Source organism: Leuresthes tenuis, unplaced genomic scaffold (genome assembly GCF_036924035.1).
Source record: "Leuresthes tenuis unplaced genomic scaffold, fLeuTen1.0.hap1 SCAF_2, whole genome shotgun sequence".
Classification (NCBI taxonomy): Eukaryota; Metazoa; Chordata; class Actinopteri; order Atheriniformes; family Atherinopsidae; genus Leuresthes; species Leuresthes tenuis.
The window spans coordinates 1,428,058-1,446,644 of NW_027325356.1; the positions used below are offsets into that span (position 1 = coordinate 1,428,058).

General features: G+C 43.9%; 1 protein-coding gene across 1 annotated transcript; it reads right to left on the reverse strand.

The window, feature by feature from the left end:
- Positions 1-6,193: 6,193 nt before the first annotated feature.
- On the reverse strand, positions 6,194-17,732 carry gpn1 (GPN-loop GTPase 1). Its single transcript, XM_072379846.1, has 13 exons — positions 17,520-17,732; positions 15,974-16,067; positions 15,655-15,761; positions 14,957-14,994; positions 14,698-14,776; positions 14,530-14,624; positions 12,642-12,687; positions 12,418-12,564; positions 10,232-10,314; positions 10,121-10,160; positions 9,768-9,855; positions 9,574-9,681; positions 6,194-6,936 (listed from the first exon to the last, which is right to left on the reverse strand). Exons 1-13 carry the CDS (start codon positions 17,691-17,693, stop codon positions 6,830-6,832), a joined length of 1,206 nt encoding a protein of 401 aa, XP_072235947.1. The 5' UTR covers positions 17,694-17,732; the 3' UTR covers positions 6,194-6,829.
- Between the last annotated feature and the right edge of the window lie 855 nt (positions 17,733-18,587).

The following is an 18,587-nucleotide window of genomic DNA, read 5'->3' on the forward strand; positions in this document are numbered from 1 at the left end:
GATCCTGGCCCTGCAGCAGGCTTTGGGTCGGAAACCTTTTCTAAGAAAGGTTCCTCACAGAAGGAGACGACCTGGAGCTATCAAAGCCTCCCTGTTTCCTTTAGTGTTTCCTTTAGTGTTTCCTTTAGTGTCTCCTTTATTGTCTCCTTTAGTGTTTCCTTTAGTGTTTCCTTTATTGTCTCCTTTAGTGTTTCCTTTAGTGTTTCCTTTAGTGTTTCCTTTATTGTCTCCTTTAGTGTTTCCTTTAGTGTTTCCTTTAGTGTTTCCTTTATTGTTTCCTTTATTGTCTCCTTTAGTGTCTCCTTTAGGAGACGCTGCAGCATCTTCACTGAAAGGAGCTACATGAGGTGGAAACACGAGGCGGGGCAGCATATTTCATGCTGTGGTGTTTTCTTTCCTTTTTATTCAGCTCATGCACTTAGTGATGATGTCATTTTCACGCAGCCGGCACGAAACGAGCTTTTTGTTGGTCAGAGTTTTCTTCTCATGAGCTGGTTCATCCAGGAGGAATTATTTAATACCGAAACATCCCATAGTTCTGCTGCTATAGGCCCAGCCTGCTGGGGGAGCTCCCATGATGCACCTCTCCTCCCTCCATGTACAGATGACATCATTGCTGTCATTAACTTGAGTTTCTCTCTCTCAGCAGGTGTCTCTGGCCTGGTGTTACGCTGCTTGTTGTCCCCTCTTTCCTGTCCTCTCAGCCCCAGCTGGTCCAGGCAGATGGACCCTTCCTGGTTCTGGTTCTGGATGGAGGTTTCTTCCTGTTAAAGGGAGTTTTTTCTCTCCACAGTCGCCTCGTGCAGCTCAGGATCAGAGAGAAGTTTCAGTGCTTTGTAGTGAGATGGCATTTGTTGTAATTTGGTTCTTTATAAATAATGTTTCACCTCATTTATAGAAACCAAAACTGATCTATGAACATGTTTAATTTGGAGTTCTGTGGGAACAGTTTGCTTCTGAAACCCTGAGTTCCATCAGAGGAGCTGCAGGTTTGTAACACTTCAGCATCGGCTGCGTGTTTCTGAAGCCTGGAATCAACATTTTAACTGAGAAAAACCGTCTGTGCAGCACAAGAAGAGAATCAGAAGCGGTTTAGGTTTAGAGCAGCTGAAGCTGGCGACTGGGAAGAGGGAGGCTGAGACCTTTCAGGTGTGTCTGTGGATGGAGGCATCGACAGAAACCCGTCCCATCAGAACATTTTCATCATGGGACAGTCAGTCAGATGACATCTGACCCTCAGAAAGGAAAGTAGATTTTTTCCCCACCTCCATGTTTTCTGACAGACTGAATGTGAGGGTGGAGAGGAGAGCTGGATCTGCTCTGATCCGGTCTGATCCAGTCTGTTGGGCCGATGTGCTTCTGAGGAAATGTCAGCGCTAAATTTAAAGGCTGACAGCGAGATGTTGCTCATCCTGGCTGGAAGACGCCTCCATCTGGCAGTGTGTGGTTCTCAGGCTCGACTGCACTCAGCTGCAGACCGAAACGCCTCCAGCATCAGGCCGTCTGCCAATCATCTTCTTTACTAAATCATTTGTGTAAGACTCCGAATATCTGAAAAATCACAAAGTCAAAGGGAAGCGGAGCCCCCGAATGTGTAGGACTACAGCTCCCATCATGCACTGCAGCAGCATAGCGTTATCAGAGCTGCTCCACATGATGTAATGCAGCTGCAGTGTGTGTGGACAACAAGGAGAGAGAAACCTCCCAAACGATGATGTCACCTGCAGCCAATAAGAGGAGAGCTCTCAGAGCCACACCGCCTGTGTGTGTGTGTGTGTGTGTGTGTGTGTGTGTGTGTGTGTGTGTGTGTGTGTGTGTGTGTGTGTGTGTGTGTGTGTGTGTGTGTGTGTGTGTGTGTGTGTGTGTGTGTGTGTGTGTGTGTGTGTGTGTGTGTGTGTGTGAAAGTCAAATCAGGTTAAGGATGCAGCAGAAACAATCGCACACCATGTTTTATTGAAGTGTTTTGTTCCTGCAGGAGGGGGGCGGGGCTCCAGCTGCAGGATGTCTGGAAGAGGTGACATCATCTCTGAGGCTGAATGGTGATGTCACCCACAATGAGGTCACTGCAGCGAGCTCGAAACTCAGTGATGTCATGATAGAGAGAAAGAAAGAAAGGTTCGATTCTTCAGGTTAAGTATAGGTTTAAGGTCTGTTGAGATACTAAGTTTGAACGATTATTTAGGTAATAATATATCAATTGATTAATCGAATAAAAAATACTTTTGCATTAATAAGGAGAAAAAGAAGCTAACGAGCCGGCTGGTTTCCATTAAAATGCTAACATGAAGTGCTATCATGCTAAGCTAACTGGCTTTTACAGTTCAGTATTTTCTCTTTTCTTTTCTTTGAAATGCTCCCAAACATCTATCAGAATGTCTTATGAGGCCAACTTCTTTCCTGTTTTTCTGTTTGTCTTCTCCTTATTCTGACCACGTGGCAGATTAAAACCTTACTTCACTGTGACATCATCGCAGGGATTATGGCTGCTTGCAGTGCTGATGATCTGAACAAATGGGACCTAAACTCAGTAAACTTTACTGATCTAAAGTTCTTGGTTGGGTCAGTTATTTTCTGCAGAATCTTCAGTTTCACCAACAAAAACACCGATTTATCCAGTACAGAAACATCAGATGTATTCAGATATTTGCTGCTGACTTCAGACGCCTTAATTCATGCTCAGAAGGACAGAAAAAGGGATTCTTGCACAGTTTGTCATCTTTAAGGGCCGTGGATCAGCTGGCCTGAGATCAGGGGAAACTTAAACAGTTTATCTGTTTTACTGCAGATGAAGCTGAGCTCAGCAGCTCAGCTCCTGGGTAATGGAAGCAGAATGAGAAACTGATGGAGCTGTAAACTCAGATTTGAACGTCTCAGATTAACTTCAGCGGTTAAATGTGAGGCTCCACCAGCTGAAACCGGCTCCAGTGAATGAGGAGCCTGCAGTCGTGCGCTGTTTTGTGTCGGCGAGGCATCGTGACTGTTTGTGCTCGTGTTGCATCCCACTGAGCCGGGGGGGGGGGGCTGAGCAGACGGAGCTGTGGGCTGAAATCAGCGGCGGTGAGTCACAGCAGGACGAGACCTCCACAAAACACATTTTAAACCGACCCCATCCACAGCGCCACCTGCTGACCAGCAGCTGAAGCAGAAGCTCAACTCCCCTCTGCAAACTGACAGCTGAGAACACTGGCAGATGGAAGGATTTAACCCTCCTCTGGACAGCTTTGGGAAGTTTTGGTCACATCACTGGAGCATCATCTCACAGAAGCAGGCAGCAGAAGTGAAAGATATTGAATCTGTGCACGAGAATAACAGCTTTTTCTTCTCTGATCTATAAAAGCTTCCTGAGAACTCTGCATCTTTGAACATTTGCATCACATCCTCGATGGAAATGATCTCTTGCTGACAGTTAATTAAATATCCTTTGCTTTTGAATTTCAGACAGTATTCTTATTAATTACATGGATGAAAGCCCATCACCTCCAACTTAACCTCCCTAAAACTGAGCTGCTCGTCTTCCCAGCCAAACCAACCAAACACCACAGCATCTGCATCCAAACTGAATCCCTACCTGGAGGCAGCTGGAAACCTGGGTGTCATGATTGATGACCAACTAACCTTCAAAGATCACGTTACCTCGGTTGCTCGTTCAGCCGCTTTGCATTACTAAAGATAAGATCAGACCATACCTGACCCAACATGCCCCCCAGCCCTTAGCCGCCCGCATCAGATCCAAGTCCCTGATGTTAGCTACAAAGAGCTTAATGGAACGGCTCCATCTACTTGAAGGCTCTTGCAAAGGCTTCTGTCCCAACTGGGTCCCTCCGTTGGTCCCAGGATTGTCGTCTAGCAGCTCCTACACCACGCCTAAGACAATCCAAACTCTGTTCATGTGTCGTCCCACGATGGTGGAATGACCTACCGAGCGCTACCAGAACAGGGGCGTCCCTGTCTATCTTCAAGAAGCTCCTGAAAACCCAGCTCTTAGAGAGCATCTCCTATCCCAGCACTTACCTTGTACTTCCCTACCCCCTCTATCTCTGCACTTTATCTTTCTGCACTTCCTTCTATGCCTGCACCCTATCTCTACTCTGTCCCCTCTGACAGAGTCGGACTCCTGGGTTCCTTCTATGTAGCTTATTGTTAGCTTTTTATAAAGCTGTTATATCTTCATTTGTAAGTCGCTTTGGATAAAAGCGTCTGATAAATACAGAAACAGAAACATAATTATCCTAACAGAACCTCTTTGTTCAGACGTGTTTCTAACAGGTGAACAAAGCTGCTTTGGTGGAACCTCTGCAGAGTTGCATCTGAACATTGCTCCAAAGGAAGGGAAACAGAAAGCTGTGAGGCCTGAAGATGTCCAGCTTCACAGCTCGGCTCTAAAAACACTGACTCATAACTCAGCATGTCTGGAGGATGGCCTCCAGACGTCTTCTGAAGACTTAACAGCTTCAGACGGTTCAGTAAATACTGCCTCATGTTCTGCTTTCCTTCAGCTTTGAACCAGAAGAAGAGCCTGAAACAGGCTGAGGAGGATCTGATCCGATAAATGGAAAGCAGCTCTGGAAAAGTCCTCAAATTATTTAGAGTTTTTCACTTTCCTGAAAGTATTACACGCCTGAAGCATTTAATTTTTTTAAATGGCTGTGCTACAACACTTTTCTGGCTGTATTTATACTTGTGGGGTTTGCTTTCAGTGCCACAGCAGATCCTGAATACTTCCTCACTCTGCAGGTAGAACTCCACAAACTGGCCGGTTTCACACCAAACTCTTTTATTCTCTCGTCTGTAAACGGGCCTCCAGGCATCCAGCTCGAGGATGTCGGTGTTTCTGTTCTGCAGCTCTCAGATTCAGGCTTTGTGCTGTTGAAAGAAGTGACTCAACGTCTCTTCAGTGCAACCACGGATTTCAGCGAGCGTGTGGGCGGCGGCGTGATGGCAGATGGTCGTGGGCTGAATCCATTCAGAGCTCAGACATGAATGGAGCGAGCGGAGCCTCTGTTTGAGGAGAGAATCGTCTTCAGACTGAAGCTGCAGAGGCTCTGAAGTGTGTGGGACTTTCTTTTGTTTCTCTTCAGCTTGTTCATTCTGCTGTTTGATGCTCCATCATCCATCCAACCTCCCGTCCTTTCCATTTCCACAGAACATCCCTTCAGGAAGGAATATTCAGAGAGTTTGTCACAGCAGAATAATCAGACCTGTTGATCCATAAAACCTGAAATCTTTTCTTTCTCAGCCTCTGAACAAAGTGAAACCAGAGTTTAAACCTTCAGCAGCACTTCAGATCCAGGCTGAACAAACCTTTGGTTCGACTGAAAGCTTGAAGACATGAAGCCTGGAGAAGTTCTGGTTTTCTGCTCTGAAAGTCAGACCAAATGTTTCTTTAACTTTACTTAACTGACCCAAACACAGGTTTGGGGTAACATCAGCTGCCTCCTGGTGTTTGAACCGTTTACTGTAAATTGTTCGATTGTTAATTCTTCTTTTTCCTTGTCAGCTAAATACATAAAAGTAGATTTATTATTTCTGATCTAAACACCTCAAAACACAACATCTGAGCATATAGTTACTCTGGATGGTATTTCTTTGGCTTCTGGTCCTACAGGGAGGAACCTTGGAGTTATTTCTGACCAGGATCTGTCCTCCGACTCCATATAAAACAGGTTTCTGCCTTCTTTCACCTTCGTAATATCATTAAAATCAGGACCATCCTGTCTCAGAGCAGAGAAACTGCTCCATGCATCTGTTCCTTCAGGACTGAACTACTGTAATTCCTTATTATTGTTCTGTCCCACAGATTCTCTGAAAAGCCTCCAGCTGATCCAGAACCCTGCAGCCAGAGTTCTGCTGAGATCTAACAGCAGAGATCATGTTTCTCCAGCTTTAGCTTCTCTTCAGTGGCTCCCTGTTAGATTCAGAATAGAATTTAAGATTCTTTACACTTTGTTTTAATCTCCACGACTTGTTGAGGAAAAAGCAGCAGTTTAAACCTAAAGTCTGCTTCTGTTGGAGGTCATTTCTTCCTTAACTAACCTACTAACTACTACTAACCCTTCAGCTTCGCCTCATTATGTATAAACGGTGCGAAAAAAAGAAAAAACGAGTCTCAACTAATGCAGTTTCTTCTTTTATTTAAAAATTCTGAAATTTTGGTGACTTCAGACACCCAAATATATGCCCCCAGGACCAGAAAAGAGTGATTTTAAATAATACGCCCCCTTTAAATGTTTTTTTTTTTTAAAGAGTCAGGATCAGGATCCTCAGAGATCCACGCACCGGATGGTGAGAGAGGGGCGGAGTCAGGGCTCCAGGCACAGTTTCACACACAGTGTCAGCAGCAACAGAAGGAAACTGCAGCTGAGGCGATAAAGAGGATGAAGGGGATCAGTCTCTGACCCTGACCAGAGCCAGAACTGTTCAAAGGGTTTGAGGCGGATACTTTGGGCTGGATCGGACATCTGGATCAGGAGTGGCTTTTTCACAGCGCCGGGATCAGACCACGGCGTCTTAAACGAACGTCTGCAGGGTCCCGACAGGCTGAAGCCCGAGAAACTGTGTCCCATCTGAAAAGTCTCATTTTGCTCATAGTTTCAGTGCTTCCACAAACAAAAGTCAACAGTAAAGAAACAGGACGTTTCTATTAGAAAAATAAACATTTTATTTCGAGGGAAGAAGCAGCCAATCGGCTGCTCTGAATGACTGAGGGTCAGAGGTCACCTGATCAGACAGGCCAGGTCTGCTGTGCATAGACCGGACCGGCTCCAGGTGATAGTCTGCTCCCATCTATAGTCCGTTTCCTCCCGACAGTGCCCGAGTCCGGGGTCAGAGGTCAGGGCACATCGGGCATCACACACTTCCTGTTTCTCACCCGAACCACTTCCTTTCGCTCCTTCAGGAAGTTCCCAAAGGCGTCTCGCTCTTTGCTCTCCTCCGTCGCTGCAAATCAAGACGAAACAAGAAGATTTCATTCAGCAAAGAGACAACATGTGTGGACCGGTTTCACTCGGTGTAACCGTGACCAGCGTTCACGTGGCGTTCGGCCCGCTCTGAACACGCCCCCGACCTGTCGGCGTTTTAGTCCCCGTCAGGTGAGCTTCAATGAGGGCAACAACGACTTGTTCTTTGGAGAATTCTTCAGTTCTGAAGAGGCGAAACGTCTTCAGGAACCAAGAAGAAGTCCAGTTTCTCTTATTCAAGCTTTTTACAGGAGAAAATAAAACTAAACACATAACTTCTTTATTTTAACATGTTAACTTTTTAGGGCCAAAGATGTTTAAAACTGATGTTACGAGGAAACTTTTTTAAGCTCCTGGATAAAATCTGCCAATTTTATTTAGTTCCCTTTGTGTTAAAGTTCCTCATTTAACGAGTCGTTCTGATTTTCATTTCTAAAATACGTCACTCCTTAAGTTGGCTCCGCCTCCTCTGCTAAGCCCCGCCCACTCGCATCCACCCTGCTGGACGGATGAAGCCAGCTTCTGGTGGAAATGTTCTGCTGTCAGCTGCACTGAGGAGCATGCATCTTCCATCCAGCAGCAGCCTCAGAGGATATAAGAGCCCAGTGGATAAACTATATCTGAGGCTAATGTTCCAGCAGAGTTAGCTAAAGACTGTGAATGTGCAGCAGACACTTTTCATCCCACTGTTTTAACAACTTGGTCCAGTTCAACGCTGGACTGAAGGAACTGAGCCACAAAGAGGATCAGTTCCAACTCTCAGAGCCTGAACTTCAGAGCAGGGAAATGGAAGCATCTGAGAAATAACTCCTCGTGGTTTATTTACTGATTTATTTCTTCCTTTAGCAGCAGCTAACGCTAACAGCTTAGCTAATGAAATAACTCCTCATGGTTTATTTACTGATTTATTTCTTCCTTTAGCAGCAGCTAACGCTAACAGCTTAGCTAATGAAATAACTCCTCATGGTTTATTTACTGATTTATTTCTTCCTTTAGCAGCAGCTAACGCTAACAGCTTAGCTAATGAAATAACTCCTCATGGTTTATTTACTGATTTATTTCCTCCTTTAGCAGCAGCTAACGCTAACAGCTTAGCTAATGAAATAACTCCTCATGGTTTATTTACTGATTTATTTCTTCCTTTAGCAGCAGCTAACGCTAACAGCTTAGCTAATGAAATAACTCCTCATGGTTTATTTACTGATTTATTTCTTCCTTTAGCAGCAGCTAACGCTAACAGCTTAGCTAATGAAATAACTCCTCATGGTTTATTTACTGATTTATTTCTTCCTTTAGCAGCAGCTAACGCTAACAGCTTAGCTAATGAAATAACTCCTCATGGTTTATTTACTGATTTATTTCTTCCTTTAGCAGCAGCTAACGCTAACAGCTTAGCTAATGAAGATGACGTACACCAACTTCTAAGGAGTTCCTGCTGCTCCTTTCTGAAAGATGAACATTATTGTTCCCACATTACTTTGTTAGCTGAAGCTAACGCTAACAGCTGTTCCTTTCTGAAAGATGAACATTATTGTTCCCACATTACTTTGTTAGCTGAAGCTAACGCTAACAGCTTAGCTAATGAAGATGACGTACACCAACTTCTAAGGAGTTCCTGCTGCTCCTTTCTGAAAGATGAACATTATTGTTCCCACATTACTTTGTTAGCTGAAGCTAACGCTAACAGCTTAGCTAATGAAGATGACGTACACCAACTTCTAAGGAGTTCCTGCTGTTCCTTTCTGAAAGATGAACATTATTGTTCCCACATTACTTTGTTAGCTGAAGCTTTCTAGCTGAACGGTTCCGTTCTGTAACTCAGACAACCTGCAGCTGTGTTTAAGGTGTGTTTCCAACACAACACCGGTCCTCTCCTCACTCTCGCTGCTGCATCAAATTGTTAATAAAAATTTTAAAAAGGACATTTAATGTAAGTTATTCCAACATTATTCCACTCGTTCCTGTTCTTTAATGTCATATAAATGTCAGAGAAGGCGGCGCGTGCTGCCTTTGTGGACCAATTATTAGCGTAGAAAATCTCAAAACCCGCCGCATAAACATGTGATTTACACATAAAAAACTGTTTAAACTGATCTAAAAATTATTTCTGTGCGTGATTCAGTTTCTGAAAAATCAATAAAACTCGTTTTATGCACCCGAAGCGTCAGGTTTTCTGCTGCTTCAGCAGATATTCGCTTCATATTTTACATCAAAACAACACAATTTCAGGCTGTTACGACAGCTGAGGAAAACTGTGGATTTATGGTGAAAATCCATCATCTGCTGCTTTCTACTGAACTCAGAAATCAGAGTTTCCACGTTTCCAGGAGGAAATTTCACCAGAAAACCAGCCAGTTTTAATAAAATCAGATCAGCGCTAAATGGCAGAAACACCATGGCAAAGATTTTTATCTTTTAGAAAACAAGGAAAACATTCTGGAAACAAATGTTTTTCCTAAAAGCTAAAGAAACAGCGCAGGAACCCGTTTTAATGCAGTTTTCACTCCTTTCTGACCGAGTTAACACCAACAGAATCCGTTTAATCCCGTCTGTCGTATGACGGCGACGACACGGTCGCTGTTGCTGGTTAATAAGGACGTTTTTCCCCTTTTCTCACCGCTGTGGTCGATGTCATCCGTGTCGCTGTCCAGCTCGTCCTCTTCGTCCTCTTCAGGGTTTCCTCGGGTCATGATGAAGTCACTGGGTCCGGCGATGTCGGCCGCCTCTGTGGACAGGAGGTCAGCCAGCCGGTTAAACAGTAAAACGCAGCGTAATGACCTTAAATGCAGGAGGAGCTTCAGAGGACGGCACCTGGAGCAGCGCCGGTCATGTTCACGGCGCCGAGGTCCTGTCTGAGCCGCTCCAGCTGCTCCTGCTGCTTCCTGCTCTGCGCCTCCGCCTGCCGACAGGAAGTCGTTTCAAACACACGAGTCAGCACGTTTCAAACCACAGCCCAACCCGATCCGAACCAGAACCGGGCTTAAGCTGACCCGACAGAGCGGACAAAGCTCAGATCGGACCGGCAGCTGATCTAAACTCAGGTTTCTGTGTTTGCAGCAGGAGGTAAGATGTTAGGAAGTTTCTCTAAACACTTGTTTCTGGGGATGCTTTTTAAAGACGGACCCTGCAGCAGAGATCGGACCCAGAGGGGCTGACACACTCACCAGCTGTTTGCGGAGTCTCTCGTATTCGGGCCGATAGTCCCTGAGGAAGAGGAAGCTGGAGTCATGAAGAAGTTCAAACGGCACCCAAAGAAAGACGTGACTCTGACTCACCTCTCGTACTCTTTGGCGGCGTCCTCCACCTGAACAAACAGCTCGTCCAGTCCACTTCCTGTCACTGCGGACACGCCCACCACCTGCCAACAGACACGATGCGTTCCAGACGTTTATCGACCTGTTCTGACCGCTCGGAAACACCAACGAGACACGATAATCAAACCGAGGAATTTCCTGACTCGAAGCCACGTTTGATTAAAGTTAGAGCTCACGTTTCACAGGGATCCTTTTTAGTGTGACACAACCTGCTTCCCTACAGCAGGGCGACTTATTCAGGTAAAATGAACGGGAGCAGAAACTGTCTTTGAGCAGTTAAAGCTCGAATAAATCAACAGATAATAGAAAACTCATTCATGTTGTGAAAAATAACACCGTAAATTCTATCAGCCGCTACTTTTTTCCCAGGTTTATGATCCGCTGCGGCCTGTAAATACGAAATGGATTTTCTTTTTAAAATTAGAGGGTGCGGCTTCAGGTGCGCTTGATAGTCCGGAATTTACGGTATTTAAAAAACATTTTTTTTGTCAGATCTGATAAAAGCAAAGTAAAAATGCACATAATAAAATAATGAAAATGCTCTAATATACCTAATAAACTACCCTAATATACCTAATAAACTACCTTAATATACCTAATAAAGTACCCTAATATACCGAATAATCTACTAATAATATACCGAATAAACTACCCTAATATACCTAATAAACTACTAATAATATACCTAATAAACTACCCTAATATACCTAATAAACTACCCTAATATACCTAATAAACTACCCTAATATACCTAACAAACTACCCTAATATACCTAATAAACTACTAATAATATACCTAATAAACTACCCTAATATACCGAATAAACTACCCTAATATACAGAATAAACTACTAATAATATACCTAATAAACTACCCTAATATACCGAATAAACTACCCTAATATACCTAATAAACTACCTTAATATACCTAATAAAGTACCCTAATATACCGAATAATCTACTAATAATATACCGAATAATCTACTAATAATATACCGAATAATCTACTAATAATATACCGAATAAACTACCCTAATATACCTAATAAACTACTAATAATATACCTAATAAACTACCCTAATATACCTAATAAACTACCCTAATATACCTAACAAACTACCCTAATATACCTAATAAACTACCCTAATATACCTAATAAACTACCCTAATATACAGAATAAACTACTAATAATATACCGAATAAACTACCCTAATATACCTAATAAACTACCCTAATATACCGAATAAACTACCCTAATATACCTAATAAACTACCTTAATATACCTAATAAAGTACCCTAATATACCAAATAATCTACTAATAATATACCGAATAAACTACCCTAATATACAGAATAAACTACTAATAATATACCTAATAAACTACCCTAATATACTTAATAAACTACCCTAATATACCTTATAAAGTCAAACTCCAGAAGTTGTGTCTCTTTCAACATAAAACTGTGTCCCATGTTGGTTATTGTGAGCAGAATATCCCGAGTTGAGCAGAAACGGAGCTTTCTGAGATATTCGTCTCTGTAATCTACAGCAGAACAATACTGCCACACGGTGGACAAACTAATGTCAAACTTCTTATAGAATCTGCAGGAATCAAACCATCTGAGCATGAGCAGAATTTAGTTCCTTTCAGGTTTCCATACATTCACATTCATGAATATACAACAAATCTCCACCTTTAAAGGGTTTGAATCAGCTTCTTTCTGTGTGTAGAAGGAAATGTTCTCCATTAAATAGTTGATGACAGGAAGTTAAATGCTGGGCTCTGATTGGTGGAACACACTGTTAGATGTTAGAACCTGATCTGCAACAGTCGTTCCGAGTTATTTCTGAGTTTTCTGAAGTTAATTTGGTCTTTCCTTCCTTAAGCTATGATTCTTCTGACCGTTCTGTGCGTTTAAAGAGACTTTAACACATTTCTGTGGAAGCAGCTGGTTGTAGTTCAGAGTTCCTGTGGCCAGAACTCACCGAACACTCAAATAAAAAGCTGCTTTTGCTTTGGATGCGTTGTTCTGCCACAGAAGAAGAAGACGGATTTAAACCGATGAAGTTCCATAAAGAATTTGTTTAACGGGTCTGAATATTTCAGGGACAGATTTATAGAATCACACATGAGGAAACCTACCCTCAGGTTTGTGTAGAACTCGTCCAGAACCAGGCTCATGGACCGAGTCAGGTTGCTCACATAGGAGGTCTCCTGGTTCAGAGCGTCCTGGAACACCTCAAAGTCCTGCATCCACTCCACGGCGAAGCTGTGGTCGATGATGTCCGTCTGCAACATGAAAGAACAGTCGGCACACCAAAGAACGAGCGAGCGACACAGAGGCCACAACAGGACGGGGACATCACCTTGTTCATGACCACGATGAAGGGCAGCTTGGTCTTATAGAGGATACTGAAAGACAGAAACATCAGGTGAGTCCAGCAGAACCAAGCAGGTTTCCAACAACTCAGCCTGACCCTCAACATGCTGCAGAAGCACAAAGAAGAAGCATCGGAGCTTTTTAACACCAGAACCAGGCTCGTCGCTGCGTTTCCACGGCAGCGGAAACCAAGACAACGGAGGGAAGAAAAAAGCCCTGGGGCTAAACGGGCCGGTACTTTCAGGTGAAATGGAGCTAAACACAAGAACAGGAAGGTCCACCTGATCAGGGGAGTCCTGCAGATCTGAAGCAGAACTTTCCCTCAGTTCACAAACAGCTGATTGTTTGAAGCTCAGCAACTAAACGGGGGATGGACTCCGCACAGGTCAGCAGACCTCAAAAACATTATTTCAGTCAGTTTTAACCCCCCAGAGCTGTGTTTTAGATGGATGGACCTCTCACTTCTGAATTATGACATCAGGTGCATGAAGACCCTCTGGGGATGCTACAGAAAAGCTCATAGACCGGAGAGGGGAAAGAGTAAGGAGCTGTGCTGTGGGAGGAAGAGAAGATCCAACTGCACAGAAAGGCACAACGAGGCCCGTTCTGCTGAGGAAACTCAGGGACTTCAGTGTCAGGAAGGACATTTCAACAGTTTATCTGGATTCTAACTGAGTCCTCTGAGTCCTCACATGTCCCACCATCAACCTCAGGGTCCACCTTAAGGTCCTGGTTTGGACCTTTGGAGCTCAGCAGGGACACATCAGAGACCCTGAGGTCATGGGATCAGGGCCAGAGGTCATGTGATCAGAGCCTGAGGTCATGTGATCAGATCCTGAGGTCGTGTGATCAGGGCCTGAGGTCATGTGATCAGATCTTGAGGTCGTGTGATCAGGATCTGAGGTCATGTGATCAGGGCCTGAGGTCATGCGATCAGAGCCAGAGGTCATGTGATCAGGGCCTGAGGTCATGCGATCAGAGCCAGAGGTCATGTGATCAGGGCCTGAGGTCATGTGATCAGGGCCTGAGGTCATGCGATCAGGGCCTGAGGTCATGTGATCAGGGCCTGAGGTCATGTGATCAGGGCCTGAGGTCATGTGATCAGGGCCTGAGGTCATGTGATCAGGGCCTGAGGTCATGTGATCAGAGCCTGAGGTCATGTGATCAGGGCCTGAGGTCATGTGATCAGGGCCTGAGGTCATGTGATCAGGGCCTGAGGTCATGTGATCAGGTTCCTGAGGTCATGTGATCAGGGCCTGAGGTCATGTGATCAGGGCCTGAGGTCATGTGATCAGGGCCAGAGGTCATGTGATCAGGCCTGAGGTCATGAGATCAGGGCCAGAGGTCATGTGATCAGGCCTGAGGTCATGTGATCAGGGCCAGAGGTCATGTGATCAGGCTGTGATCAGAGCCTGAGGTCATGTGATCAGGGCCAGAGGTCATGTGATCAGGGCCTGAGGTCATGTGATCAGGCCTGAGGTCATGAGATCAGGGCCAGAGGTCATGTGATCAGGCCTGAGGTCATGTGATCAGGGCCAGAGGTCATGTGATCAGAGCCTGAGGTCATGTGATCAGGTCTTGAGGTCGTGTGATCAGAGCCTGAGGTCATGTGATCAGGGCCAGAGGTCATGTGGACTCTGCTTTGTTAACTTTGCTTTTTATGTTCCAGCTTTTTGTTTCAGCTCTTTGTGATATTGATCCCAGAAGCTGCTGGACAGATAAATTTCCACTTTACTTTTTTAGAGCAGCAACTGTAGAAAGTGTGAACATGTGCAGTGTTATCGGCTCTGTTAGCGCCCCCTGCTGGTTGAACATAACACTCAGGGACCAGCTGAGGCTCCTCAGAGATACAGAAACAGACATATGAGGGGTACCTGCAGGCGTACAGCATGTTGGACATGAAGGTGACGGGGCTGACGCTGCGGGACGTGTCCATCACGTAGATCACCACGCAGGGGAAGGACGACGCCTGAGACACAAACACACAGCCCATAAACACACCCGCTTCATCACCACGGTTACCGACCGGCGCGCCGACCCACCAGAGCCTCGGTGATGATGGTCCCAGACGCCGACCAGGTGAAGACTTCGATCTGACCCGGGGTGTCGATCAGGACGTACCTGCAGTGACACACAGGTGTCCCGTTAACGCCGGGATGTGATTGGCCGACATGTTTAAAGCAAAAAGGTGGTTTAAAAACAGTTACAATAAGAAATAATGGAGTGAAAACATGTTTCTGTAATTTACAGCCACAGAAAAGACAGAATCCACGACACTGGACTGAATAAAGAAGCACTGACCGGTGATTCCGGCGCTTCTTCTCAATGAACTGCATCACCTGAAGAAAACAAACAGACGATCAGGGCAGGAAGATACGGCGGAAAGCACCATCAAGGCAAGTTTATTTTATAGAACAATTCAACAACAAGGTGATTCAAAGAGCTTCACAGAGACATTAAAACAGAAGGAATAAAAGCAGGATTTAAAATTTAAACAAAAGAAAGAAATAAGAACAATAGAAAAAATCAGGAGTTAAAATATGATTCCGTTTTGAAACTCAAGCTTATTCAAATGCAGCTGAAAATAGATGTTTCTTCAACCTGGACTTAAATCCTGAGTGTTTCAGCTGATCTGAGGCTTTCTGGGAGTTTGTTCCAGACATGTGGAGCATAGAAGCTGAATGCAGCTTCTCCAGGTCTGGTTCTGACTCTGGGAACTGATAAAGAACCGGATCCAGATGACCTGAGGGGTCTGGGAGGTTCATAGTGGGTCAGGAGGTCACTGATGTATTTTGGACCATTCAGAGCTTTATGGACCAGCATCAGAACTTTAAAGAACATCAGGATCAGAACATCAGGATGTTATTTTCCAGATTAATCTCTCTCAAACAGCTCAGATTCACATCAACACGTCACATTTTATCCCGATAAGTTTTCCACAAAGAGGAAAACTTTCCAGGTTGGAGGATTCGAACAGAGTTAAATTATCAGAGGGTCACCTGATCAAAGCGTGTAGCAAACAGGTTGAGGGATGTCACGATGCCGCCGTTGGGTCCGAGGCCGTACTGCTTCATCACCTCCTTGTAGTTCACCGTATCCCTGATGTCTGCGGGCGAGACAACAGACTGAAGGCTACGGAGAGCCGCAGGGACAAAACAGTGATGGCAGAAAACACTTCTTTACTCTTATGAGTCCAAGTTAAGCTCAAACACGGGAAACATGAAGAAACTTCAGTGGAAAATTCTCTTAAAAATACTAAAATTCAACAACAGTAACAGGACCAAAGAGAACATGTCCAGGAAATAGTCCGATCCTCACCGATGTTGGCAGGAAAGGGAACCTCATGGACGGCAGGATCCAGGTTGATGACATATGGCGGAGCTTTCAGAGTGTGAAGATGAGCCGTCAGCCTCTGCAGGACAAACACGGAGGTCAGAAAACAAGCTCACGTTTCATATCAAACTGTCACAGAAGGAGGAAGCAGGAATCAACTTCAAGCAGCCGATGATGAGACTTCTTCACAGTTTTTTAGTTTGCACATTAAAAAACATACAAAACAAAGTCCAGTTCCCAAATTATCTGACTTTTACTTCCTGTTGAGTCTCAGCTTCATTTAATCTGTGAACAAACATCATTTCTACACCTCAGACCTGCAGCATCCCATAAAGTCAGTGAACCTTTTCCCACTTTGTTTCCTTCTGCCAACACTTAAAGCCGTTCTGACTCTGAGGAAACCAGGTGATGCAGAGTTCCAGCTGTTATTTTGTCCCATTCCTCCTTAAACAGGTCTGAATACCAATAATGACCAAATTACACCAAATAATGTCCAAATTACACCAAATAATGACCAAATTACACCAAATAATGACCAAATTATACCAAATAATGATCAAAATATACCAAATAATGACCAAAATATACCAAATAATGACCAAATTATACCAAATAATGATCAAAATATACCAAATAATGACCAAATATACCAAATAATGACCAAATTATACCAAATAATGACCAAATTATACCAAATAATGACCAAACACTTTGATTCCTTCTGCCAACACTTAAAGCCGTTCTGACTCTGAGGAAACCAGGTGATGCAGAGTTCCAGCTGTTATTTTGTCCCATTCCTCCTTAAACAGGTCTTAAGGTGTGCAGCAGTGCGGGGGGGTGGTTGTTTCCCTGCTGGGGACAGGTCAGGACTGCAGGCAGCCAGTCCAGCACCCGTACCTCTTCTTCCTCAGCCAGGCCTTTGGACTGTGGCAGAATGTGGTTTTCCATGGTCTGCTTGAACAATGCTGGGACGTCCCAGGAAAAGATGTGGCCTTGAAGGCAGCATATGTTGCTGTAAAATCTCAGTGAACTTTTCTGCATTAATGCTGCCGTCACAGAAGTGGAAATGAGCTTTGCCCCCTGATCCAACCCCATACCATCACAGAGCCTGGCTGCAGGGACTGGCTGCTGACAGCAGGCTGGATGCTGCTTTTGCTCTTTCTTACAGGTGTAACCTCCGTGCCAGCAGGAGGGACTAAGGCACGAGTAAAGGAGGCAAGGAAAGGAAATGAGACACCTAAAGCTGAACTTATATCACATCATTAACCACAAATGGTTGAAGAACTCAGATGAATTTTACGCATCGATGATCTCCAAGATACTAAATCGTCGAATAAATGCGTCAAAATGTTCCGTCCATGAAGAGCCTGCTGTAAAGGGCAGGAAATAGACGGCGCCACAGCAAACTGCTGTAATATAACATCATTTCAGAGTATAGCCCGCGACACAGGATAAAAACACGCACTTCCTGAGAAGCAAACTCACGCAGTAAGCAGCCGTTAGCTGCACGCGCTAACGGACCTGAGCTCACCTGGACGAACGTGGTTTTCCCGGAGCCCGCCATTCCGAGCACGACCAGACACACGGGTTTGTCCCGGTCCGCTGCAGCAGCCGCCGGCGTCCCGCCGTCTCCTCCCGCCGTAGAACTCTCCCGGTTCTCCGTTAAACCTGCTTCAACACCGGAATCCTGCGCCGCGGCTGCCATGTTGGTGGGTGCTATGGTAACCAGCTGCCGTCAGGTCGCAACCAATGTCGTAAAACGGAAGAGGGAGGTGACGAAAGAAAAAACTACCGGAAGTGGGAAGAAGATGAACGGAAAGAGCTTTTTTATTTATTTATTTATTTATTTATTTATTTTCATTCTTATTGAACAATCGACATAAACATTACAAAAAAAAAAAAAAAACAAGACAAAGAAAACGACCATTTCACATTTGGAATTTTTTTAACAGATAATAATTCCTCCCTGACTCAACATAATTATTTAAATCTCGGCTAAAAACCTACTTATTTCAGATGGCTTTTAATACCCAGTAGTATGATGACACTTTTATCTTATCTTGTTCGATTTTGTTGTATTTTATTGTTTTTACTTATTCTTTTCTTTATTCATTATCTGCTGTGAAGCACTTTGGTGGATGAATCCGAAATGGATTGTTGTAAAGGGCTGTATAAATAAAGTACATTTACATTTACATTTAGTTGACATATAAAACAGTATGAGAAATAGGTAATATACAAGATAGATAATATATATATATATACATTAAATATGTATATGAATAGAAGAAAGAAAGAAAAACATAATAACATACAATGTTGTATATATACAAGAAAATGACTAATATAAAAATGAATAAATAGACAAAATAAAATTTGAAATATAAGATCAGGGGTTTATAGCAAATTGAAATCTGATATAATTGCGATCAGTTTGGTTGCAGGGGCTGTATTAATTTCTTTAAGAGATTTATGAAACAAAGAAAGCTCATTTTTAAAGAGCTAACCTCTGAGTTTAGTTTAAACTATTCAGTTAAAAAACAAGAAGTTACATTTTTATGTTAAATATTTTATGAAAACCGTCTCAATAGACTAAAAT

Coding starts and splice junctions, on each gene's coding strand:
- gpn1 (XM_072379846.1), bottom strand. CDS start 17,693: ATGGCAGCCGCGGCGCAGGATTCCGGTGTTGAAGCAGGTTTAACGGAG. Junction 12,688..14,529: donor AACATGCTGTACGCCTGCAG/GTACCCCTCATA, acceptor TCTGTCTTTCAG/TATCCTCTATAAGACCAAGC. Junction 12,565..12,641: donor TCATCGTGGTCATGAACAAG/GTGATGTCCCCG, acceptor TTCATGTTGCAG/ACGGACATCATCGACCACAG.